At 37.3% G+C, this 27,220-nt stretch overlaps 2 protein-coding genes across 2 annotated transcripts; one reads left to right on the top strand and one right to left on the bottom strand.

Moving 5' to 3' along the window:
• The first annotated feature begins 241 nt into the window (after positions 1 to 241).
• On the top strand, positions 242 to 11,474 carry LOC143892197 (protein argonaute MEL1-like). The gene is made up of 22 exons (XM_077396654.1): positions 242 to 849; positions 2,046 to 2,254; positions 2,361 to 2,510; positions 2,629 to 2,762; positions 6,616 to 6,725; positions 6,943 to 7,049; positions 7,235 to 7,373; positions 7,484 to 7,600; positions 7,806 to 7,913; positions 8,016 to 8,087; positions 8,616 to 8,735; positions 8,816 to 8,987; positions 9,074 to 9,204; positions 9,315 to 9,452; positions 9,539 to 9,681; positions 9,755 to 9,817; positions 10,138 to 10,201; positions 10,289 to 10,424; positions 10,509 to 10,582; positions 10,670 to 10,764; positions 10,847 to 10,878; positions 10,970 to 11,474. Exons 1-22 carry the CDS (start codon positions 421 to 423, stop codon positions 11,149 to 11,151), a joined length of 2,925 nt encoding a protein of 974 aa, XP_077252769.1. The 5' UTR covers positions 242 to 420; the 3' UTR covers positions 11,152 to 11,474.
• Positions 11,475 to 22,606: 11,132 nt separating this feature from the next.
• On the bottom strand, positions 22,607 to 26,534 carry LOC143892050 (ribosome production factor 2 homolog). The gene is given in 6 exon segments (XM_077396522.1): positions 22,607 to 23,029; positions 23,127 to 23,192; positions 23,284 to 23,343; positions 23,345 to 23,524; positions 23,807 to 24,052; positions 26,529 to 26,534. Coding segments are annotated over 6 exon segments (621 nt in total). The 3' UTR covers positions 22,607 to 22,966.
• Positions 26,535 to 27,220: the final 686 nt, after the last annotated feature.

Genomic DNA, 27,220 nt, shown 5'->3' with positions numbered 1-27,220 from the left:
TGGCGTTGAAATTATAAAACCTAGGGGCGTGGAAAACAATTTTCCAACTTTTTTTTAAGGAAACTACTTTCCTCGAATATCATTTTCCTGAAAAAGAAGCAAACTACAAAAAGGAAAACCAGGTGAGTGTGTTCCGTGGCGAAGAAGGAAGGACATTTTTGTCTCTAAATTCTAAAAAAAAACCCAAAACCCTTCACACGCACGACTCTCCACCCGTACCAATTTCCATATAAAAACCCCCCCTCTTTCCCTCCATCACTCGGTCCACGTTCTTTCCCCTCCCCGTCTTATTCTCCTTCCTACTCTCACCTTCTAATACCAAATACCTAACCCTCTTTTTAACTTCTGACCTTTTCTTCTTCCTACTCTTCTCTCTTTCTCTCTCCATCTCTTACTCTCATCTATTTCTAGTTTTCTACCATGTCGAGACGAGGAGGCGGTGGCCGGAGGAATGATCCGCCCAGCCAGAGAGCTCCTCCGGCACCGGCGCCGGTATCGGAGAGAGGTAGAGGAGGATCTTCACAAAGAGGAGGGAGAGGACGCGGTGCTGAAACTCAACCGATTCAGACTCATCCGAGTCAAATTCCTTCGTCTAGCATTGCTTCATCTTCATCTTCTTCTTCTTCTTCTATGCCTTTGGATCGTGAGATTCAGAGACTTTCTATAGAAGAGACAAAAAAAGCGGAGCCTTCTGTCGTTCAAGAAGGATCAAAACCACCTCCAGTGTCATCAAAGGCCGAACGATTCCCTCAACGGCCGGGATTTGGAAAGATGGGAACTAAATGCATGATTAAGGCTAATCACTTTTTAGTCCAACTATCTAACGATAAGCAGCTTTATCACTACGATGTGAGATTCACTCTTTTTTTTTTTTTTTCGATCCATGAGCTTCATAATCCTGTTTATATTTCCTGATTTGATTTGATTTTTTCAGTAATTTTTATTCTTATTATTTGCTTTATTTCGATGTCATATATCCTCTGTAAAAATCTTCTTAGATTTTATTTTTATTTTTGCATACTTTTTTGGTCTTCTTTGCCTTATTTGGATGTCATCTATCCTTCTGCTTCTTCTATGTAAAAATCTTCTAAGATTGTATTTTGTTTTTTTATCTTATTATTATTATTTTTGATCTCTCTAATTAAGTTCGATTTCTGCTTGTTTTCCGTAAAGATCTTCCCACATTGTTCTTGATTTTTTATCTTTTTTTTTTTCAATTTCTAATTTTTTTTACTTACTCTATTTTTAGCCGTTGAATATTCTTTTTTTTTTTCCATATTTTCTTTTTTTAGAATGCTTGTTCTCTGGCTTTTAATGATTTTAATGCAGTTGATGGGGCTTCATATGTATTGATCTGTATTTATAAAAAAAAACCTGAATTTGTTTTTCGGATTTTTTGTTCTAACTTTGCCTTTTTGATTTTTCTAATTTGGATGGATTTTTTCTTCTTTTCATTAATCTGAAGCTACTTTCTCTTTTCCTTCGGCCTACTTCATGATGCTGATCCTTTTAGCATACCTATGATTTATCTTCTTTTATGGTGTGAATGAATGGCTGCTGAATCTTCTGCTGGTGTGTAATCTATCTATTCCATCATCTTAATCCATTTGAATAATTTTTGTCTTTGTTTTGCAATTGATTAAGGTTTTGTACTTCATATTTCTACTGTTGTTTGATACGTAGTGCTGTTGCTGAGCCTCAGTTCTCATTGTGTATTTATGTGTCTGTTAATTTCAGATCTATTTTTTCTTACAAGGATTTATCCTATTCTCAGTTTCCGATCAATATGAGCTTGCTTTTTGCTCTTTTCAATACAAGTGCTCTTCTAATGTTCTTGAAGTATACATGAGAATCTTTTTTCACTTAAAAATAAACCATGCATACAAATTCTAAGAATTGTACTGTCCTTATTGCTATTTTTTTTTGAAATGGTCTGTCCTTATCGTTATTCTTTTCTGCATTTCTCTTTTTATGGCACCAATAGTATATGTTTTACTTTACCTGCACTAATACTATATTTTTACTTTCGGTTGAATGGCTTTTAGGTATCAATTTCTCCCGAAGTTACTTCAAGGGGTGTCAACAGGGGAATTATTTCCCAGCTTTTGAATGATTATGGAGAATCACATTTGGCGAAGAGAAAACCTGCTTTTGATGGGAGAAAGAGCATGTATACGGCTGGGCCATTGCCCTTTGAGTCTAAAGAGTTTCATGTCAAAAAGGTTGATAGAGATGGGAGGCCTGGAGCTGCTAGGTGGTTTTGCTTTTCCAATACTCAAATTTTCTTTTACTCGTAAATTCTATTCAATTTTATTATTTTGGGCTTGATGGTTACTCTCAAAGCGGTTTTGGTGTTGCAGAAAGGAGAAAGAGTTCAAGGTCATCATCAAGTTCGCTGCTCGAGCTGATCTTCATCATCTTTACCAGTTCTTAGCTGGTAGGCAAATGGATCAACCACAAGAAACTATTCAAGTGTTGGATGTGGTACTGAGAGAGTCACCATCAGCCAAGTAATCATTCTTGTCTTTATAAATTAATTACTTAAGCACTTACAAATTAATTACTTTAGCATGATGGGTGTGTGTACTTATATTTGCTGCATTAACTGTTTGTCTCTTTTGTTCACAGTTATACCACCGTGGGACGATCATTCTTCTCTCCTAACCTGGGTGAACCTAAACCTATAGGTGAAGGTTTAGAGTGCTGGAGGGGATTCTATCAGAGCATCCGTCCTACTCAGATGGGGCTGTCCCTTAACGTTGGTACTACTTCTACTTAAATATTTTGTTTCTCATTAAGTTTACTTACATCTTTTATTTGTTTTTATTAACCTTAGTTTGGTAGTTTTTTCTTGTTATTTGAATCTTTGTGATTTTTTGGCAAAAGTGAATTTCTTAAATTTGATACTTATATCTAGTGCACTAAATTAAATTTAAATTGGATCCTCCACCAGCTCAAGGACATTTTTCAAATTTATCCAAATACATTTCGGTACACATTTATGATGCACATGGACGCTCACATGAATTTCAATTTTGGTTGCAATTTCCAACTTTTTGGGTTGCAAATTTGCGTAACTCACAATGTTTGTTCAATAGCTCTATAAAAACATTCCCACATACATTCCTGGTGGATGCATTTGCTTTTATATGCTTCAAGCTTGTTCATATCTCGGTTAGAAATTTGATTCACTCCCCATTTGGGACTTGTACAAGCTGTGTACAATTTTCCATGCACACACAAATCCGTAAGTTTAGACCTTCAAACTGGCCGTAAGGGTTTTGAGATATGTTTTATCATTTAAAATGCATGTATCAAGGATTTATGTGGGGTTCTTTGACTTCTTACATTTTTTTTTCAATATAAGATTTCTTTTTTCTTCATTTCGGTTATCTAGTTTTCCATGCTTGAACATTGTGCCTTTTTGTGCTTCCATAGGGGAAATGCGTATACTATTGTGTCATGCCAATATTGAAGGTGATATCGGGGTTATGCGTTTCTTGGTTCTATCGTGTGTATCTTGGGGTTGGAATTGAATTTAAACTGAATGAAGTCACTCCTTATTATAGCAATAATCATGTTTTACATAGTGATGACTTACTGTCACTATAACTGTTAATCTGATCTTATATTTTTTGCATATGTTGTAACGGCTGCATATATATATGCCTGCTTCTTCCAATGAAAAACATTCACCGGTAATAATAATATGCCTATTATAAGAGAGCTCTGTGTACTTGTTAATGAGTGATGTCATGATCGTATTACCAACAGTTCTCCTATATTTGAAATGTACGTTGAAAAACATATGGGATCCCCATTTACAAATAGAAATCGATGTGAGATTTCCATCTATTCAACCACCGAACTCCAATCCTTGTTACTGCTATAGCCTTGGATCAGGATGTTTCTTTTAATGCATTTAACCAGTCCCTTCTTATTTAGTGGGAAACTGCTCCATTAGGTACAGAAAAATTTGTTTAGAATTAGGGAAACTGCATTATATATGTAGATTTAGTGATATGGTGCTCCAAACGTGATACCCCACATAACATTTCATGATAGAAGGGTGTGATCTTTTTCCTTCTCTTTCCCATTATCTATGCTTAAATTTCGGGCCACTATTTCTTGCTACTTTTTATGGTCTATACTATAGTGTTGGGTTTTGTTCATTTGACTTAATCAAAATAATCTGTATTTTCTGAACTATAAATTGCCATTGCTCTGTTCTTTAGATGAAATATATGATACATCTAATCACTAGTTGATTGCATTTATATCAATGTGAGGTTTTCAATTTCAAAAGCAGCGAAGCACAACGGAACGAAGGAAGATAAATGAAAAAAAATCACCACAATCTTTTATCAGAAAAATGATAAGTAAAGAAAATGCCCTCTATCTTATATTCCATCAAGTATTCGACACTGTACTCTCGTCAAGTGTCTGCTTTCATAGTTGAACACATAGACACAAATATCTTCTTTTTTCAAAATAATGCGATTTTACATTGGCATTTTGATAAAACAACAAAATCCCTAAATAATCCTGAGATTTTAGAAAATTTAAGGATATTTTTATTTTTATCATTTACTAGGAAATTACTGTGATAATATTGCGATAATTTTACGATATTTTTTATTTTCTTGAAATTGTAAAGTTTCATATATTATTAAATATTTTATTTTTCTAAAATTTTCCCATTATAAAGACGAAAGTAACAAAAAACAATCTAAAATCTCCTGAGGTGAATACTTCCCTATAGAGTCCCAAGCCAAATATTTGTGACTATGGTTGAACATATTACACTAAGACAACCCTTTATAAGAGCATGTGTGAAATGAAAGGAGCTGGCTGTCAGTACTCAGTACACAAACTAGAGGAATTAGTTAGTTTCTCATGTTCTTGAAATCTCAAGTTTCCTTGCACACAAACTTGGTGTATGTTCCTAATTGCTCTCTATTTGGGTGTGCTAAGTGGGTACCATTTCCAAGTTGTTGGACAGCCGATTTCACATGCATTTGATGTTGATATATGCTGAGTATATTAAATGGGTGGAAAGAACATGCATGTTAGGATATCTTGCTTTAAAGTGTAGGTCATTGGAGTGGCAATTAATCAGATGCAAACCCTCTTGCCTGATGTTGCACATAAATTTTTTTCTCTCGTCGCTTTGAACTCATATTTTGTGCATCTCTAACATCTTGCAAGTTGCCACAATTTGGAAATGATGAGCAACACCCATTAAAGAGTCATAACAGTTCGGTCTGTTGGAAGAGAATCTTACCGCTGTGTTTTTCTTCTCTCTTTTAGCCTCTGGCTTCATTAATATTGTAAAACTTGGGTTTCTGTGGGAAAGTTAGCTGGACTTAAAAAAAAAAGGGCGGCCATATGGGCTCACTTTTCAGCAGATTTTATCTTCATTCATGAGGTGGCCGCTCTGACATGCAGCAGGCCATCCGCGAAATGCCTTAAGCGATAGTATATAAGAAGCCAATCTAGTCGTCTAACAGACACTATTTAAATTATAATTTGGAATGAAGCTAAGAATTTGATGCAAACCTAGGCTCTAATACCAGATTTGATCCAAACCTAGAGTTAATGGATCATATTCTAGGAACTTCGGAGCATAAGAATGATTTATAAATTCAGATTAGTAGCAACATACATTCCCAAACCAAATTAAACACATAATAACCAAAAACAGCTAGAATTTTCATAAAAATTCATAGCTTTTAAATAAGTCATCAATAGAAAGTCAGCTAACCCAAACAAAGTTCCAATAATGGGTTATAATCAAAGGGAAATCAAATAATTAATAAAAAAAAAATAGAATCTCTATATAAGTCTATAAATCAAATCATATCTACTAACTAATTTCTAATTATGACCCAAAAGGTGTCTAACAGGATAAAATACTAATGAGGTTCGTAGGATCAGGTTATGAAGCTTAGGAAATAAGATTAGAATAATAAGGGTTAAGGTTAAGGGGAAAATATGGGTGGGCTAATAGGAACCAAAAGAAAGAATCCACACCTGAGATTGTGTTTCGGGCCTCAGTTGTTCGTGCTTATGCATGTGGTCTCAAAGAGGGGAAAGAGGGATAGCTAGAGTAATGAGATGAGAGACTGATCTCAGGCTGAATAAAGAGAAAAGAATAGACAATTGTTTTTTTTTAAAAAAGACAATCAAGATCATGAAAAGGGAGATCGAGATCAAGAAAGAGATTAGGATCAAGATCAAGAAATATTTTAATATCAAGAAAGGAGAAAAGATATGAGTGGAAAGGGGGAGCTTTTATGAACCCTTGCAGCAAGACGATGCCCGAGGCCAAATGCCATCCCAAGAACATATTCTCTATTTAATTTCTCAGTAGCTCATGCAACACTTGTTTGTATGGGCCATCCCATGTATATACTCCAGTGCAACACTTATTTGTATTTTGGGTATGTTTTGCTTTTAACTGATATTACCCTTGTTCTTGGTGTTTATTTTGCTTTGAAGTTTATGCAAAGGATTCAAAGTTAATTTTTTTTTGAATGGAGATTCAAAGTTAATTTTTTGCTATACTTTGATGTCTTTAGGCCATTTAACAACCCCATTTTTTTCTTTTTTCAGACATCTCAGCTACATCTTTTTATGAGCCGATTCCGATAATCGAGTTTGCTTCCAAGTTTCTCAATATTCGTGATGTTTCCAAGCCAATGCTAGATACTGATCGCATTAAGGTATTTTTTTTCCTTTTTTTTCCCTTTCAAAATTAGAAGTGTATTCCTCAGCGGTGTTACTGTTCCAAGTTAAATCATAAATCACTTGGTTTTTTACTTGTTTATTTTTTTTAATAATCTGGTCTGTAGCTTATAAAATTTCTGTGTATTCGACTGAATTATTTCATTGAGCTTGCTATCATAATCTTCATTGTCCTTTCTTCTGTGTTTTTGCCAGATTAAGAAGGCTTTGAGAGGAGTAAGAGTTGTAGCGACCCATAGGCAGGATGCAACAATAAAGTACCGAGTTTCAGGGGTCACATCTCTACCACTCAGCCAATTGAGGTGAGCATATTTTTTCTTTTTTTACCCAGGTATTCATCTATTGTGCTTTTCTACTTATGTCTCCGGACATCACTCAATGTTTTGTCACTATATTTCAGTTAATGCTTTGCTTTATAATTGTTTGTCAGGGTGTGTTTTTATCAATGGCTTTTAAATATTGAGTAATATACGATGTTTCTTTTTAGGTTTCCTGTTGATGACCAGGGGCATATGACATCTGTTGTTCAACACTTCAGAGACAGATACAATTATCATCTAAGGCATCTTTACTGGCCTTGTCTTCAAGCGGGCAGCGATAACAAGCCCATTTATTTACCCATGGAGGTATTTTTTTTGCTGCCCTTTTGCTCTTTTATTTTTTCTTTTCTTTGCAATTTCCGTACTTTCCGTGCAAAATTCAGTCTTGAACTATCATTGACATTTCTGTGTTTCAGGTATGCAAAATAGATGAAGGCCAGAAGTATTCTAAGAAGTTAACTAAAAGCCAGGTTACTGCGATTTTGCGAGAAACATGTCAGCGCCCCAATGTTAGGGAGGGGAATATTGTCAAGGTACGCTCTTCAATATTGCTAACTGAAATAACTATGCGCATGCCTCCATAGCCACACAATTAAAGAAAGGGGTTTATCTTATCCCTTCTGAATGGATAGCCATTTTTTGAGATCAAAATATGAGCATCTCGCTCTAGTAAATCATCTTCTCTTTGTTTACTAGTTCCTTGTATTTGTCTAAGCTCTTTGGTGTATTATATTGCAGATGGTTAAGCAAAACAATTACAATAATGATAAGTATGCACAAGAGTTTGGGATTCGCATTCAGGACAGACTTGCGTCTGTTGAAGCCCGAGTCCTACCACCGCCAGAAGTAATTATTTAATCTGTAACTTTCCGTTACTAGCCGATATATGCACTGGCTGATTTGTACGTTACATTTTGAATGTTAATGTTTCTCTTTTTGTTGTTTCAGCTGAAGTATCATTCAACTGGCCGGGAGCCAAACTGTCGGCCTCGTGTTGGACAATGGAACATGATTAATAAGGTGATGACCGGCTTTGTGCATGCTTTGTCTTCTCACATGCACCTTGTATTCATTGGAATTGTTGCTTCATTTTTCCCTCATTAAGCCTACATATGCGACACTGATTTTGTGCATTCTTTGTCTTTATTTATGTTGTTCCATTGAATGCAATGAACTTGTCTTACTTGGTACATTCTTGCTTTCTCATTGATACAAGTCTGAAAAAGGTGTATTTATTTAATCCCAAGTCATTAGTGCGGGTTTTTTTTTTATGCCGCACTATTTAGTTAGCTTGATGTAAATATTTTCTCTCTCCTGTTCCTTGCAAGGTTAAGTAATGTCTCATTTGGATGTTCAAAGATACGAATTTACCTGTTCTAGCTATTGTCATGGTTAACTAATGTCTCATCTGCGTGCTCAATTATACAAATTTACCCATTCAAATCTTTTTTTCATTGATTCTCATGCGTCTATGAAAGGTGCATGTGAGAAGATTTTGTTTCCATATAGCTGGATTTTTGAAGTAATCTAATTGTTGAATACATGCAGAAAATGGTTAATGGTGGCAAGGTTGACTATTGGACCTGCTTAAACTTGTCACGTGCAAATACAAATGACATTTTATCATTTTGCCAGCAATTGGTTAGCATGTGTAATGCTATTGGAATGGTAGGGACATGTCTTTTCTTTATTTATATAATCCTTATTGTTAGTACTTGCACCTTGAATTTATTTCTCTTTCTTGGTAGGAATTCAGCCCAAATCCTTTTGTTCCAATTGCTTCTGTCCGGCCTGATAGGATTAAAATTGCTCTTGAAGATATTGAAAGAAAATCTTCTTCACAACTTGCTAACATGGGAACAAAGGTGAAACAACTTCAATTGTTGATTGTTATGCTACCCGAAGTTAGTGGGTCATATGGTAAGTTCACCCAAGCCTCTGAGTCCTGGACTTATGTAGTAAGCATCAGTTATTTAACTGATCAGATTTCTACTATTTGCCTTCAGGAATGATCAAGCGTATCTGTGAAACTGAGTTAGGTATAGTGTCTCAGTGTTGCTTGCCAAAAAATGCCTTCAACCGCAGGGGTGATAACAAACAATATCTTGAAAATGTAGCCTTGAAAATTAATGTGAAGGTTTGTGTTTCTTTTACGCTCTTGTTTCATGTTATAGATGGGTTTGATGTTTTGGTTTCATGTTATAGATGGGTTTGATGTTTTGATATGGATTGAAATGATGTAAATAGGTAGGGGGAAGAAACACAGTTCTAGTTGATGCCTTGTCTGGCCGATTACCTCATGTAACCGATCTTCCTACTATCATATTTGGTGCTGATGTCACACATCCTCAGCCTGGTGAAGATTCTAGTCCGTCAATAGCCGCGGTGCGTGAATCTATGCTAATGTTATATTTGCTTATTGCTGCTATTGCTAGGTTGGTAAATGTTAATTTTTAGTATGTATGTTGTAGGTTGTGGCTTCGATGGATTGGCCAGAGGTCACTAAATACCGGGCCCTTGTTTCAGCCCAGCAACATCGGCAGGAGATAATTGCAGATTTGTATAATGTTTCAACAGATCCTAAAAAAGGCGTTGTACATGGAGGATTGATAAGGTTAGTTGTTATTTGTATAGCTAGTGCTTTGTTGACATGAATTCAATATTTTAATCCCTTCTGATATTTGCAGGGAACATTTGGTTGCATTTTTTAAAACAACGGGGCGGAAGCCTCATCGCATCATATTCTATCGGTAAATTTTCAGTGTTGGTGTTTCTACAAAAGATATATTTTTTTAATCATGTATAGAGAAAGGGAAATGTTATCAGCACAACCAGTTTTTGATATTTTGCACAAACCCATCTGTCTTTTCTTCTATAATTGGCTTGTGAGAGCTTTTCTGGAAATGTAATAACCCTTTGACAACTCATTAAATACTAAAGGACAAGATGGTTTGTGAAAATATCAAAATAGGTTGTGCTGATGTGATTTCCCTAAATGAAATAATGCCTAAATTTTTCATGTTTTAAAAACTATTAGGATTTTGATCCATTTTGTCTGATGGAAGTGCAGGGATGGGGTTAGTGAAGGTCAATTTAGCCAAGTTCTCCTTGAGGAGATGGTTGCTATTCGAAAGGTGTTGTTTCTTACTAAAAACTTGAACTTCATTGTTCTTTCTCTACTGTTGATGAAATTTTGCCCCTCATTCACTTGTCCCTCTCAGGCTTGTGCCTCTTTACAAGAAGGCTATCTACCACCCGTGACATTTGTTGTTGTTCAAAAGAGGCACCACACTCGTTTGTTCCCAGCTGAGCATGGTAATCGTGATTTGACTGACAGAAGTGGTAACATTTTGCCAGGTAGGGAAATTTGTGTTCCTATATTATTTGTTGTTAGGATGCTCATCTTTGGTCAAGATTGTCATGCAAATTTCTTGTGATCAGGAACTGTTGTCGATACTACGATATGCCACCCAACCGAGTTTGACTTTTATCTCTGTAGTCATGCTGGGATACAGGTAACCTCCCAAATCATTAATTTTCAGTTGCCTCAGTTCATTCTCTTGGTTCATTCTCTCACTTGTTCATGATTTGTTGGTTTTCAGGGGACTAGCCGGCCTACGCACTATCATGTCCTACTGGATGAAAACAAGTTCACCGCTGATGAGCTGCAAATGCTGACTAACAAGTTGTGCTACACGTATGGATTTTCTTCATTGTTTCTACTCATCCTCTTTTTTGTATTTTTATAATTGTCTTAATGTTCCTTGATCTGCTTTTAGGTATGCTCGTTGCACTCGGTCAGTGTCCATAGGTTCGTGGTTAATTTATCTTAAATTTTGAATCTATTGATTTAATTTTTGGCTGTCTCTATCTTAATTGGAAGAACGTTACAAAATTTGCAGTTCCTCCTGCGTATTACGCACATTTGGCAGCCTTTCGGGCAAGGGACTATCTGGATGGTGAATCAGATGCTGGTTCTTCTGGTGGCGGGCCTGGTGGCAACAATCTGAGGGAGCGGAACTTGGTGGTTCGGCCACTTCCAGGGATTAAAGAAAACGTAAAAGAGGTTATGTTTTACTGTTAGTTTTAGTTTTCCTCCATTTTGAATAGGTGGGAAGGCCTAGTAGAAATTTTCCTTGTGGAACTTTTTCTTTCATTTTGCTGGAGCACCTTTTGGTAGAAAGTGAGCTCTCACAGCTTTATTGTTTTTGGCTGGAGTACCACTTTGAAGTCTTTCTTCTTTTATAATAGAGGTGGAACATTCTACTAAGAATTGTTTTAGCTGGAGGCTTGAATTTAGTGATGAAGTTTCTTCTGTGTATAGAGACTGATTCTGCAAGGTAATTGTTCTAAACTTCAAAATCTTGATAATTGGAATATGAGAAGTACCAAAACTATCTTTTTGCCTGTGAAGGTTTTTTTTTAAGATGCCGTGTAGAACATGAGTTGGAAAATCATGACTACGGTTTCTAATATGAGTCTAATATATTCTTTGCAATGGGAACAAAATTTGAGTTGCAGGCTTGAATTTAGTTGTTCCTCTATGAATAAAGTAACTTCTGTATGTAGACTGATTCTGCAAGGTATTTGTTCTAAACTTTAGATTCTTGATAATTGGAATATGAAAAGTACAGAGGATTTGCTAGTGTCCTTCTCGGAAGGCATTTCGCGGATGGCCTGTTGCATGTGAGAGCAGCCACTCCAACTCACTTTTAAGCAGATTTTATCTTCATTCACCCGAGTTAGATTATCAAAACTCGAAGCTTGTAGTCTCACATTGAAGTTCACCCATTGTTTAATAAAACCCCCCTTGTTCGATTGGCACCCTTCACGGGTTGGGCAACACAATTTCCAAAACCAATCATGGTTTATTTTACTGAGGATCTGTGTCTTTCTATACGAAGCGGTAGATTTGGACTCCATTTGTCCACACTCAGAAGGTGCATCTTTCTAGAGATCGTCCTGTATCTAGGAATAATCAATGGTTCAAAATGTTGTAATTTTTCAATTGCAGCTTCCCAAATTTTTCTTGAGTACAAACTACCCCATGAGATAGGGGCCTAAGCATTGTTTGAATTTGCATACGTCTCTCTAAATTAAGGTCTGTTTGCGTACACTCGAGATTTTGGGCGACTCAGCCTCGTTACCTGATATGCAAATTGTTGTAATTACAGTTTCAGGCTTCCAAATTAGCCTCCTAAACCTAATAAGCAAATAGCAGTTGTTAGTTACATTTTTAAGGTTTCAAATTAGGCTTAATGTCCTATTAACAAATAAGATTAGCTTATAATAATACTATTACATACAAATAAGAGGCCCTAAAATTTCTCCGAAATAGGAGCTTGATTCTATTAGTTGCATTCGGCAACTATTCATGGAATGGCTTATGCGGATTTTCCACTGTTGAGAATGAAAGAAAAAGCCAGAGGATTCAGTTCCATCTGAATTTAAAGATACACGTTTATCCTGTTTCTGCTTAATGCAAGGCCAAAGTAGGCAGAAAAAGGTGATTTTCCACAGAGAATGAGAAGCTTGGCCTAACCCAACTTATGTAATATATTTTTTTTTGAATGAAAATTGTTTTCCTTTCGTTCCCATTATAGCTACTGTGATAGAATGACTGCTTTTCATTCTATTCAGGAGCAGGAATATTAGCCATATTTGGATTGTATGAAAAAACATTTCACAAGAAAAATGTTTCTGGGAATTTTTATTTTTATTTTAATTTAGAGGGAAATTATATGATTATTATTAATTTAGAGGGATATCATCACAAATTGAAGGTCACTGAATAAAAATTGAACAGCGTCGGTTCAAGTTATATTTCTTCTTCATCTGTGAAAGAAAGTAAAGGAGCCTGAAAGAAAGTATGGTTTTACCGGCGGGTAGGACCCCGTAGAAGTCAAGCCAGTAATATTTTTTCCGGCGAATTATGGTGGTACATGATCCTTCGGTCACTATGGCGTTGGTGAAGGTTTCACCGACAGTTATTTGTGTACACAGGTAAAAGTTCGTCATTATCGACGGGCATGGCTGCCTGAAAACAGGTTAAAACAATCATTGAAAAAAAATAAATATGCCGGCGGTCATGACCACCGCTAATTTGTTTATGTCTGACATACGACCTCAAGTAAAAAAATATTTTATTTTTATTTTTATTTTATAAATTGTCATTACTGTTGGGGAGAAGAATTTTTCTAAAAAATATTTTAAATTTTGGAAAATTTCAACAAACTAGGTACAAAAAACCTATAACCTGTAAAAGCAAACATATCAATTTCTAACGTGTAAAATCAAATACCGTGTAACTTATAAAGCTTGATCAGAGTGGCAGCATAGTATGGGTTCCTTATTTATCAAATTACCAAAGGGATTTGATTGTGCACACGTTCCATATTGGCACCATATTGGGCTTGATTTGCTCGTGCCAACATGCACTTTCAAATCACCATATTGGGCTTGATTTGCTGGTGCACGAACGAATCATGCCCAATATGAAACATTGAAACCTGTGCACAATCAAATTCCTTGGGTGATTTGAAAAATAAGGGAACCATAAGACAACATGCCACTCTAAGCATTCCATAGGCAAAGCATGTAAAACTGTAAAAGCACATCTACTAAGTATGCCATCCCATGATTAATGTTACAAAGTGCATGACCTAGCTCAAGGAAGAGCTCATTCAAATGGTCATGTTTTAGTGGGCATGAGTCTACACATATTACATCATCATGCAAAATGTTGGGAAAGTTGCCTTGTTTTTACGTGATTACATTATTATTCGGCATCTCAACACAAGAAAGATACTCACAGATTTAATTTTAATTCTTCCACCAGAATGACCATGATAAAAACAGAGATATGGTAAAAAAATTCACATTTTTTTATGACATAGGGTATCCCCACCCTAATTTTTAGGGCGGACTATTCCCTATGTGTGCACGCAATCATGTACGCATTGGGCAAGCCCGGAGGATTTGAAATCGCGTCAATGGGAATGGGAGCATACCTGACTTTAAGCCAAAGAGCCACACCCACACGGGCTAAAATTTTCACATTTTTTACACACAAAAGACAAAAGGGAGCCATCTGAAGGTGCCAAGTAGGTAGAGGCCCAATTCCCATCATAAATGCATTGTATAAGACCTTCCTGGTGTCTTAGATGATTTAAGGTTCAAGAATTTTTGGTAGCTGATCGCTTCCAATTTCACTATTTCTCTTGATTGAACTTGGGGATTAACTACTAGCATGATTTTAAATTTTGACCGAAATCCAAAATTTTGGATTTCGATTGAGACCGAAACCAAAATCAGGTAAACCCGAAACGTTGCAAAATTTTGTTCCAAAATTTAAGGAATATCACAACAAAATCTGGATTTTATTCATTATTTAATATTTCCCCAATAAAATATTGCTTTATTTGATTTTGTTGGATTTCGTCTGAAATTACAGTTTCTGTGAGGACCGAAACGCATTCTGAAACCGAGATTTGAAACCATGGTTATACATGTGTAAAGAATAAGATAAGCATCATTGAGGTGACATATCTAAGAGGAGGTCTCTCCCCTATTTTGTTGGAAAGACGAGAGAAAATATCTTCAAGAGAAAATATAGCGAAGAGAAAATAAATCCATCTTACATTTTGTAGGAAGGACAGATAATTCATACCAATTTTACTATTTTTAATAACTCTTGAATTTACTATTTATAGCAAGTACGAAAACTTGCTATTTTTGGTAAGTGTGGGAGATACGGAAAAAAGGATCGAAAAAACACACATCCTGAGGATTTGAAGAAGAAGAAGAAGATCTCCTTCATCTTAAAAGGAGGCACCATGAACTCGGACGTAAATCTGAGAGTAAGGAGTATTTCTCCAATATTACATGCAAGGTGTGATTGAAAGCCTCATCAGACAGATTGGATTATAGGCCATATAAATACTGCAAACAGATTCAACATCCAAAAATATAATTTTGGATCAATCCAATGGACCGTTGGTTCAAGTGGTAAGTGAAAAATGTTCCGGTAGTAACATAGCATGCTCAAAACCCTGGAATAAATTAAGATGAAAGCCCATGATGTCCTAAAAAAGCAATCTGATAAGTTGTATCCTATGCAAGAATAAGAGCATCCGAAACAGATAATCTGAATTGAGCAATATCTAGTTGTCCAAAGCATATCCCTTACCCTTATCTAATACTTGCATACTAAAGGTTTTCCAAGGATTCGGGTATCATCGACCTTACCTACCTCCCATTGTTTGACAGATAAGACCCTCTCCCCTAAGCATAAGGCCCCCTAACCCAACCCCACTCTCACAAACTAAATCACTATCCCTCAAGGAGCCCACCATTCCATTGAAACTTGCAACAACGCCTATATACCAGCAAATCAGCAATCCATGTAAGAAATTCTAAAATGACTTCCTTGTCCTTTGAAACCTAACTAAATAAATCAGCACCCATTGTTACAACATCCAACCTTGTCCTTTGAAATTCTAAAATCAGCAATCCATTGTTACAAAAGCCAACGAACTAAATAAATTCTTTCCCTACGATTGGAAGACCCAAAAAACTGACAGATCCTGCACATGATCCAACCCAAAAAACTGACAGATCCTGCACATGATCCCAACTGTAAACCAATGCTTAAAAACTCGCCACATATAACTGAATCCATCCAACACTACCAAGTCAATCAAAAACTCATTCGACTCACCTAAGTCAATCAAAAAAATAATGTTGGGTCAGTCACTAGCTTGCCGGAGTCAACCCGATTTTGGCTTAGGCATGTTCTTGATGACTGCATTTGAGTTTTTTTTAAATGCAATAAACACAGCCATTCAGCCAGTTTTCGGTCCAAATTTCGATAAAATACTAATTTTTATTTCTTCACAGAATTTCGGCCAAAAAACCGACATTTCGTGAGCTTCTACCCAAATGTCAGACCAAAATTACGGTTTCGGTGAACACCGAAATTATACCCAAAACCAAACTTTAAAACCATGCGTACCACTTAGGTCTGGACCTACAATACGGGCTGTTTGTCCAACTTGTCATTCCATCTTGCAAGTAGGATTCCTCCCACCATTGATTTTTGTGTCATCTCCCAACACTTCCCCAGTCGCCAAATGAAACATAGAGAACATCTACTCTTGACTCCAATTTGGGGCATGCACTTTTTCCCTTCTGTTCAAGTCAATAACCCTAATTAAGAGTCTTGAGTGCTTAAAAACTAGCGATATCTCAACCACCAGGTACCAGCCAATAGGAGAAAACATATGAGAATATTGAGATCTTTATAAGGACATTCAATCAATCGAGACCAACATTTGATCAGACCTTGTCCAACAAGCAGAAAGATGGAGGTGTGTTAGTTGCAGTGGGAATTATCTCCAAACAACAGATATCCTCTAGCCAACACTACTTACAGACACATGAGGATTCACATACTGCTTTTAAGCTACTGAATCTACAGGTACCCATCTTTGTTTATGTGGGTCCCACGCCCCTTCCCTAAAGCTTATCATAACAGATGGACTGTATCAGGATCCATCTGTCATGCACTCACTTTCTACATCTAGGAACTTGTAGAAAATTTTGAGATTCAACCTTTCCAAATGTGAGAATGATTCATAGCCTTCCAGACTGAATTTTTTAAGGAATGAGTCGGAAAGTGTTGTTCAACCGGATCTGGTTCGGTATCCTGTCAGAATCCTGAATGCTAGGCATGGACACAACTAGACAAGGTTATGATGTTACTCTATATACCTTTTGAATGCTAGACCATGTCTTAGACAATCTAGAGACAAGCTCAATTATAGAATCCAGAGAAGTAAAATTCTGGTCAAAATGCAGCCAAAGAAAATCCGAGTTAACTTGGCACGGTGCAGTCAAGTACCCGGCTGATGCGGTCACAACTCGGTAGAGTCAAAGGAGTTTTGTTTGACTTTATAGGGCAAAATGCGGAATCTAAAAGAAACACGGCCAAGGTAAAAGGGAGTTGACTCCGGGAGTACACGACAGCAGGGGGGAGTTTTGAAACTATGTTTTAAATTCCAGTTCTAGGGATCTTTTTCTCAAAAGACACTCTGGTCTTACACCTAGTGGCGATAATGTATTTGGTGAAGAAATGGAACCTTGAAGAAATGAGAGAGCTAGGAAAGACTTCAGAAACTAGCTTTGGTCATGATTTTTACATTTGTATTTGACAAGAAGATCTATCTACATTTAGGATCTGTTCCAGTGAGGGTAAATACTAGAGGGTAATCAATTTCGGCGTAAACCATTTCGAAAGAATCAACTTTCCCTGCATTGATTTACCTGGGAACTAATCTCCGTTGTTTCAATGTGCATAGTAAACTAAGAGGGGTATTTGATTTCCAATGTTCCAGTGACCACATGTTGTAGGGGAGAATGTATAACTCTTACAATCCGTCCATTTTTACACCAAGTAGCTGGGTCCTTTTCTCTTCCCCCTTTTCTTTTTGGCTCAGTAAGAGCATCATCAGTTCTTCTTAACCAAAAGGGTTATCATGCATATTGCAATTTTTGTGATTTTGTTGTTCCAGCAACATTTTTGAAGCAACTGTGTTTGATGGTATACGAAACTAATGTCATTTTTATGCTGGTTCTTGAATTTGCATGTTGTCAGAAGGACTTAGTTTTCAGCTTTTTAGAAGTTCTCTTACTTATTAATTTTGGCTTTGGTTTCCTTGTATTTTGTTTCATCCTTTTATCTTTCCAGTTGAATGCTTTGTATAGTCTAGATTGGTTTGTTGAGATTTAGACTCCTTGGGCTACTTAACAGTGGTAAATTCAATCAAACATCGATTCATTGATCACTATTTTTATTGCGTTGCGAATAGAAAGACTTGATTCTATGGTAAATGTGAAGTCAAGACTCAACAACGAAGAAAAACCAGATGGTGTGTTTCTACGACTCTTGCCCCATGTCATTGTTTGCGCAATTTTCGGTGTCCACTATCGGCCATGACACTGGTAAGGGAACTGCGGGATGCTGCATCCTTGGGCATGTGTGCAACACTTCTGTTTTGTTATAAACCTGGTACAAAATTTACTGGGTGGCAGAATGGAAAATTTTAGTTGGTGTCATGGGAGTCAAGGTGTCCCGGGTGAGCATGTTAGGCATTTCAAGGGGGTCTTGCTAGGTGAGTCCGTATGTGGGAAACTAAACCTTTGCTACAAGAACACTTCACACTCTCAACGCTAACACTCAACACTAGTGTTTTGCATGGCCCACAATCATAGGTGTGTATATGAACGACAAGCAGTTGAAGTGACATATCTAATAGGCCTAATGACAAATATTGAGTGCGAGAAACAACATATCTCATAGGCATAATCACAAACATCACGCTTGCAACAGGATCCAAATCCTCAATTCCCACATAACCAGTGAGTGATCATTGCATTCTAACATGGCGCACACATATAGTATAACCCCTGCAATTCCTGTGTCTGAACCCTGCCCATCAGCTCAATCTGCAGAATCCCACCAATGCAAAGAAGAGGCTGTGGTAGCTTGAACTAGCATGAACAAGATCGACGGGTAGTCCAACTCCAAACACATTAGCACTTCAACTGACAAGTCATATCCAAGCCACCCTAGGAAATCACAGCAACTCACCATTTCCATAAAAGAGTCGCGCAATCACCTCGGATTGAAGGAGATGCGGTGAGAGAGGGAGGAAATAGATCGGTTGAGAAAGGAAAGGGGGAGCTCCAGCGTGAGAGGGTGAGACAGAGACAAAGAGCATGTGTGATAGAGAGGGTTGGAAGAGAGAAAGAGGAAAGGTTCGAGAATGGGAAAGAGTACACTTTTTGTTGCTCTCAAAGAGTACACTTTTTGTTGCCCCCAAGCCCGCAAACTCCGAGTTTCATCTTAAGCGCTCTGACTTACCCTTATGCCAACTCCGACTTGCTCTTCCTCCACTTACTACCTCAATAGGGGCATGCGACTTCCTCTATTTTGGGGTAAATGAAGAGAGTGACGAAAGGCAATTACGGCCATTGAGAAGGTAATTTCTCCGACATACAGTCATCGAAACAATCACTACTTTTGTGTAGGGGGCAAACAAATGTTTTACCCTCTATTACTCTCACTGGAACACACCCATAGAGAAGTTGTTTCATATCCAAATGCATCTTTTTGGAAAGAAAAAGTCAAGAGTGAAACAAAGTCAATCGTGTATAACAATACATGGGTATTACTAGATCCACCTTTAGGTTTACCGTTTACACAACTAGGGGTAAATGGATCTTTAGAAAGAAACTAAGAACTCATGTTTCTATCAAAAAATATAAAGACAGATTAGTAGCTAAAGGTTTTACACGAAAAGATGTCAATTTCTTAGACACTTAATCGGTTACTAGAATAACCACAATTTGAATGTTAATTGCCACATCTGCAACCAATAACTTTGAAATACAACAATTGGCTCAAAACAACATTTTTTATTAGAGAACTTGATGACGAAATTTATATGAACCAAGTTGAAGGCTTTATATTCAAGGTCAAGAACACAAATGCAAAATAATATAATCACATATCATCAAAAACAATTAAAGACACAAAGAAATATCTACCTTGTAATTTTGATATGAAGGATAGTAGTAGAGTTGATGTAATCCTAGAAATTAAAATACAAAGGAGCCCCAAAAAAATGATTTTAACACAATCACACTATGATAATAACATTAGAAGAAAATTTAATCAGTCTGGTTGTAACACGGTATCAACACTCTTAAATTCAAACAACTCAAATGTAAGATTATGCAAAAACAAAGGTAATGGTATATTCCAACTAAATATACCAATGTTATATATAGTTTAATGCACTATTAAAAACTCCTTGAGCCAACACCTTTGACGGGCCCGAGTCAACTTAGATATACTTTGGCAGAGTTCTCATCTGCGTCTAAGTTTAATATTGTTAATGAACTGCTCAAGCCCACAAGACCAAATAAGCTTACTCTCTGTTATTTTTCTTATTATTATACGTAGGGAATTGCTAGGGACGATTGCAGAAAGGCATTTCAAGGCTGGCTGTTGCATGTGAGCTTATTCGATTATCTTCCCCCTTAAGTACTCTGTATTTGTAGATACATTTCTTAGTAGTCTTGTTTGTGTGTTTTCTATTGTATCTGACCATCTCAGTGCCAGGGTTCTTCACTTTTTCTTCATTTATATGTACATGTATCAATAATAGCAAACGAAGTGTCAAAGTAGCATGATATCATTAGCAACGGTATAAGACCTACATATAGCATTCTATTAGAATCCACACATATCCAAAACCTAATAAAGAGAGAAATAGAGACATTAAAAAATCAAAACCCTAGAAACCCCAATTCAGAAACATTGAAAGATATGATAATAAACAATGAAAATCAAACTCCAATTTTCCATCTTACATGGAATCAAACATATAGTAATATCGAGAAAACAAAACCCTACCGAAGGATTTCAGATTCAATTGATATCGGTGTCATCGAAATCGTCGTCGAAGGCGTTGAAGAAATCAGAGTCGGCGGGTTTGTTGTCGAGAATGGTGCTAACGTCGGTCAATAACTCGAGGGAATCGGCGTCGTCCAAATCCATGCCTACGGCCACGCCGCCGTGGTCTTCAACGTAGTCCTGGTACATATATGTTGGAGAAGGCTTCATGGCTTCCTATGGATGCCTCTCTATTTACCTTTTTTCCCTCAAAAGTGAAACCAGTGAAATAAGAGAGGCAAGCAGAGAGGGAATATATATAAAGCTCTGAGAGTGAGAGAGAGAGAGAGAGAGAGATGGGGAAGTGACAGATGCTTCTCGAGTCGGGTTTAGGGCTCGGGCAATCCTAACCGAGTGAAACCCTACAATTTTTATCATTTTTTTTTGTTGTAAGCTTAAAAGCTCGGCTGGGTAGGGTTCAGGTTGGAAAAAATGGTATCTAGGGTCGGGTTCGGGTTCGGGTTGAGTAAATGATTCCTCAGGTCGGTTCGGATTGGCCTCAACTCGACCTGACGTTTACCCCTTTGTAATACAATGTGGGGCGTCCTCTTAAGGCATAATGGGTAATGGGTTCCTATCATGATTGATTTGGATTGTTAACTTGATAGGCCTTGCTTTGGATCTCCTGTGTGCGAAAAAAAATTATGCTAACCATCCAATTCAAACATCTAATTAGGGCTGCAACAGGGTCGGGTTGAGTAGGGTTTTTCAAAACCCTAGCCCAACCCTGAATCCCATTATCTCGGGCCTTGACCCGCCCTGAGTCAGGACCGAAAAACCTCAACACATTGCCCGCTCTACAGGGCTCAACGCGGCCCTGGCCCACCCTTATTGGCCCTGATTGGGTGGGCCGGGCCGGCCCTGATCGACCCTAGCGCAAATACCTGTTAAGAGTGCCAAAAATAAAGCAACCACATATCATATAGAACAAAATGATCAATAAACAGAGAAAGGGAACAAATAAGACAAAATGAATTCAACAACATGACGGGCAGCAGAGACAATTAATAATAATATAAAGAAACATCAATCCAAGATAATAAAAAACATTAGCAAAAGAAACATACACAGATAGATGGTTCAATTCTATAATAGAAAACTTAGGGTCGGAACAGGTCGGGCTAACTCGAGGTATTAACCCTGAACCCGACCAGACTCTGAGTCAGGGCCTGAAAAATGAACCCTGACTCACCCTCAGGGTTGGAAAATCTTAGCCCAGACCCTGTTTGGGCTCGGTGCGGGTAAGGCCTGACAAGGCCAAACTTGCACCCCTACATCTAATGATGAGTTTTTTTATCATCTGATGGAGGGTGATCACCGATGACTTAGATGCAAGATTCAAAAGAAGGTAAAAAACCCATATTATATAGGGAAACATCAATATTTGTTTGGGATTTGCTAATTTTGAATTTTTACACGTTCGTCCTAGACCCTATATGCTTGGAAAGATATTTTTTTTTATGATATATTATTCCAAGAAGAATTTACCCTCGAGTAGATGCCTTTACTTGTTCGTCCTAGACCCTATACTGAAACCAAGGATCTAATTACATCAATTGAACTGAAATTCCAAGGTGAAGCAGATAAATTTGAGAGAGGGAGAGAAAAGAAAACTGCAGAAATCCGGGTGGAAGAATAGGCGGGGAGCGGACTGTATTCCTATCTCAGCTGTATCCGTCTTTCATTAACTTTTGGAGACACCTTTTCTCCTGGATACTCCTGTTTATACCTTTGGTTTTAATAAAATCTTTCCTTTAAAGAGAAGTAAAAAAAAACAAAGCTCTTTTACAAGACAGCAAGAAAAGGAACGTAGCTCATCTTTCAAACGCATATAATATACTCTCTTCACCTCTCATAGTCATGGGAATTACAAGAACCCATTAAAAAAACAAAAAATTAATACCAGCCCACCTGTTAGGATCACTTTCCTTTTTTTAGAAGATTTTAATTAAGCTAGATTTTCATATTGCACTGTATTTCTATTTTCCTATTTCCTATTTTGCTATCCTTATTTTCTATAAGATGTAGATGCCGGATGGCTTTTTGAGCAAGAAATAAAATCACGTTTAGTGCTGGGCACGTTGGAGGTCGCGTTTCCTCAAATTAACTCATTGGAGGCCTGAGTTTCCTCGAATTAGCTCACTTTCTTCTCTCTTTTCCTCTCAATCTATCAATATTCTTCTTTATTTTCTATATGATAGAACGGTGTTCTATCACCACCATGTCAAAATAAGTCAAAGACCATCTAAGCTCACAGATGGTGAAGAACATGCATAAATGTAATCCCAAAATCTTATGACAAAAAAGTTGCAGAAAAAAAACTTCATTTTGGGCCCATCTTCTGCTTCTTTGGTCCATGCCTCCCCCCTCTGGGTTCATCCTAGCTTCGCGGGCATTCCCTCTGCATCCCCTTAGCATTGTGGGGCAGCGCCATACCTCCAACCTTAACACAAATTAGACCACAATAAGCAAACAAAAGGCAGATAAGGCAATGCTTATTACTGGGCTTGAGCAGATTAAAAGCATAGAAATCTCCCCACCTGCTGGTCTGGAATGTAAATCTTCCCAATTTTCCCCTGAATTACATCGCAGCTAACATTTTTCACCTGAAAGTAAAGAATGGGACTCCTAATCAGCACATCATAACAACATTAAACATAAAACAGATTTTAGACCAGTGGGGGTCAAGTGATCAACCTTCTTTTTATGTTGTTCAGAAGGAGTTTTCATAGCTTCCTTCTTGAGTTCAACATTGGGAAAGACGATGTCACCGAACTATAAGGTCCATGGAGGGCCCCACCTCTACCTCCATCCTTGGGACAACCGTGGCGGGCTTTTTAATTCGCAGAGCACAGTGAGTGAAAAATACTGTGTTTGAAGAAACAGCAGTGCATACAATAACACGGTCTACCCCAGCTAGATTCAAGTTTTCTGTCACCTACACAAATCGAGTTAAAGTATAAAAAGATTAAATAACACCATCTCCAGCAGCTTAAGCTGTTGGAACAATTGGTTGTTTCACATGGTATCAGAGCAAAGATCCTGGGTTCAAAACTCCTTGATATTAAAAATCCACATGTAATAGTCAACCCAAAAGAGGGTCATATGTGCCACATGTAGGCCAGGATTGTTAAATATCCATGGTTCCTGTTATTCTCGCTTGATTTTGAGTTGACGTTTCAAAGGATGTAAAAAATGTCAAGGTGTTTCAGGCACACACCTCTCCCCGGAAGAGATCGAGCAAGACTTCATTCAAATGTTTCAGTTCTTCTACGCTTTCGAAACCTTCTCCAATGAATGCAAAGAAAGGTTTCAAACCCACTTTTGGGGATAACTTCTTATCGTATGAAAATGACTCCATGGTTTTGAAATTTTCCACACCAACCTCAACAAGATCATAAATGTGATGATCATAAGTCCGTCCGAAGACTAGATTATTGGGTCGTTTCTTTGAATGAGAACCAAACTGCAAAAACAGAATTGCAAGACGTATTTGAGTGAGTGCAACAACAAAAGCAGTCGAACAAGATAAAAAAACCCCCAAGCATCACTCTTTCTACTTTCGCACATATACAAGCCAGCTCCAAAAGCTTCACGAAAGTTTGCCAAAAAAGGTGTTTAATGAGTTAAAACGTGTTTTCCTCAAAAAAGGGAGTTTTTTTTACTGTAAAACTTTTAAACAGAGAATTAAACGGCAACCCAATAAAACGTGTTTTTTTTTTCAAATGGAAAGGCATGTCTAAAGTACGTATCCTAGCACGGTGTGGCATTGAGCCAGACTATTGCAATATGCCATGGTTTTTGTTCTTCCTTCTGATTTTCTCTAGCATGTAGCTAGTAGGTATCCCATGTGTCAATGTAAGTGATATATGTCGCTCAAAATCATAGTTGCTAGAGCGGGAAGTGATTGCTCTAGGAAACTGGAAAATTCAGTAAGTAGGAAGCAGGAATAAAAAGATGTGAGAAAAGACAAGATGCATAGAGGAAGCAATGTGAAAAGGGAGAACTGATGAAGTACACGAAGAATTATATGAAGTATTCTATAGTCCTAATTTCCTGAACATTTAAACTCCAAGCACATTCATCCGATAAAAGATATCTGTTCAACTATAATTACCAATTTAGCAGACACAAAAACATTGATACAAATTCTAAACAAAATGAGAAGCATGCCGACTTTCAAATTTTCAATCATTACATCACAGGGTTCAAGTAGAAGTTATCAACTATTAAGATACAAACTATGTTCAAAAGGGTGCTTACTTTTATCCAAAATCATACTGCTAGCCATATTTTATGAAGAAACACACATGTTTAGAGGAGACAAGTTTTTGTACTACCTTTATAAGATATGTACAAAAAAAGAGATTTGAAAGCATGCTTCCAATACATACAAAGAGGGATCCAATATAAAAAGTAGTGAGCTTCTCATTAATCAGGAAATACAATTCCCATTACCAAAGAAGTGGGCTTCTTGTCAACTAGGAAGCAGTTCAGATATCTTGGCCCAGGACATTAAATCTGTCCACCACAGCCCAAGCATGCCAGCATTCTCAGGAATCAGCAAATTGAAATGTTACCAAGAACATCAGAAAATATCCTTTGAGGAGGGCTGTCTAATGTGAGACAAATTAGTCTGAATGCCTAGGTTCAATAGCTTTGAAATATTCAGTCCTAAATTTCCTCCGCCTTCATAGTTCAGAATTCAGGGATAATTCCTAAAACAAAGGCTGGCCCGATTAAATGCTAGCAGATTCTGTGATATAAGTGTAACGAACCCAACTACTCAGACAAGTAACAACTTCAATTCCAACCATTCTAATAGAAACTCCAGCTGACGGTAAGATGAGGTGAATGTGAGTTCTGATTTGTAACAGAAATTAGGATAGCTCAGCCATTCTACTAATCCTTCTATCGTTGTAAAGTTTGTAATGGCTCAGGTCAACTGAGGTTTATTAAATAGCTGAGAGGGAGACCAGTGTTGGGTTGAACTAATGTGAACAGCAGGCTGTTTCATAACTCAATTCTACTGCTATCAATTCCGAACAGCAATTTACACAATAACCGCAATGAATCTGATCTACAACAGATGACGATTTGTGGACATGGACACGAGTGTCGCGTGACGACACGGATACGGAGATTCGGACACGGGAAACTCCCAAAATTTAGAAACGGGGATACCGCTAAAATAGAAAGTACATATAATCATGATTCGTGGACAGAGATTCGTGTACCGAGTTTCAACATGGATACGAGGTATCTGACATGGAAACCCCTAAAAATCTAGAAATAATGGCACTAAAATTCAAAGTGTCGGCCAAATCATAGGATGACACTAAAATAGAAGAAACTCAGAACTGCTAAGAGGCTTTGATCTTAATAATTTTCAATACAGAAATTGCAAACAACATGATAGCAATTCAATGTTGAAACACCAATCAAGGGGATGAAATGGAAACAACAGAGAATTGAAAGTTATGTCTTGCTTACAACGAGGAAGAAGATTGATGGAAAACATGAAAACAGTGATACAAGCAATAGCTGTTCTTAGTTCTCAGTAGCAATCTCTGTTCTTAGTTCTCAGTAGCAATCTCTGCCAATCTCAGATTGGTAAAAATACCAATCCCCACAACACAAATTCAAAATTTCATGTTTTATACTTCACTAGAGCTAGATGAAAGGACATGAATGGCCCTCACTTAAATCAGCTGTGAAGAGGATGTTTTTGGACAGAAATGTCTAAGCGCTTCTCTGTTAGATTTTTTATGATTTAAAATCTTTAATGATATTTTAATATTACCTTTCCTAATGTTTTTGGAACTTAAGAGGTTTTACTTTATATCTAAATTTCAGGTAAGTTACAAGAGAGGGATTTATTAGGAGATATTGTGACGCTAGAGGGAATCTTGGGAGGTTGGAGACGTTTCCAAATCTCATACCTTCATTCCCTATAATCTCTCTCACACAAAAGGGACAATCTCTCTCTTTGGAAAAAAGGTCCTAGTCTTCCCGATTCTTCTCTTTGGAAATACCCCTGCATGGATTTTCCTTCTAGATTTTTACATCTGTGTTTGCGATACGGGCAGTTGAGAGTTCGAGGGATCGATTCCCTACACAGAAAAGACCCCATGGATTGTTGTATCACTGAGAGATGAAGGCTGACAAACCCCGCGCAGAAGGAGGTGTATCGCCTCTAAGGGTAGCGCTATTTCCGGCGTGCCTCGATCCTAAAGAAGGGCTATTTTTGAACTTTTTTGATGATTTATTTTTACTAATTTTGGTCATTATAATTATTAGATTTGTATAAATTTACGTTAACAAAAAATTCCTAAAGATTTTTGATAAAATCTCCAACAATCGAAAAAAAAGAGAGGCGGCGGTTCGGCCTAACTCAGAACTATGTTAATATTGGGCTTTGGGTGTAACTCCCGACTCGGTGAGTAAGCCTGACAGACATAAATTTTGTAAAGGCCTGAGTTACCGTTCAAACGACACTATCTTAAATATTTTAAAAGTGGTAGTCCAATTAAGTCCAGCCACGAGGGCGTATTAGGAACCAGGCACACTATCTCATTGTCCTTCCACTGTCGAGAGCGGGAGGTTTTCGCTGCTCTTTGAAGCCAGCTTGGCG

This window comes from Tasmannia lanceolata, unplaced genomic scaffold, assembly GCF_043159265.1.
Source record: "Tasmannia lanceolata isolate RefF3 unplaced genomic scaffold, GAP_Taslan_0.1 ptg000015l, whole genome shotgun sequence".
In the NCBI taxonomy this organism is placed as follows: domain Eukaryota; kingdom Viridiplantae; phylum Streptophyta; class Magnoliopsida; order Canellales; family Winteraceae; genus Tasmannia; species Tasmannia lanceolata.
Note: the sequence above shows the minus strand (reverse complement) of the source record. Positions and strands in the feature narration are given on the sequence as shown.

Bases quoted from the DNA above. Each gene is read 5' to 3' on its own strand.
- LOC143892197 (XM_077396654.1), top strand. From the start codon at position 421: ATGTCGAGACGAGGAGGCGGTGGCCGGAGGAATGATCCGCCCAGCCAG. The intron at 2,255-2,360 runs GTGGTTTTGCTT...TTGGTGTTGCAG, and splicing joins GGGAGGCCTGGAGCTGCTAG to AAAGGAGAAAGAGTTCAAGG. The intron at 7,601-7,805 runs GTACGCTCTTCA...ATTATATTGCAG, and splicing joins GGGAGGGGAATATTGTCAAG to ATGGTTAAGCAAAACAATTA.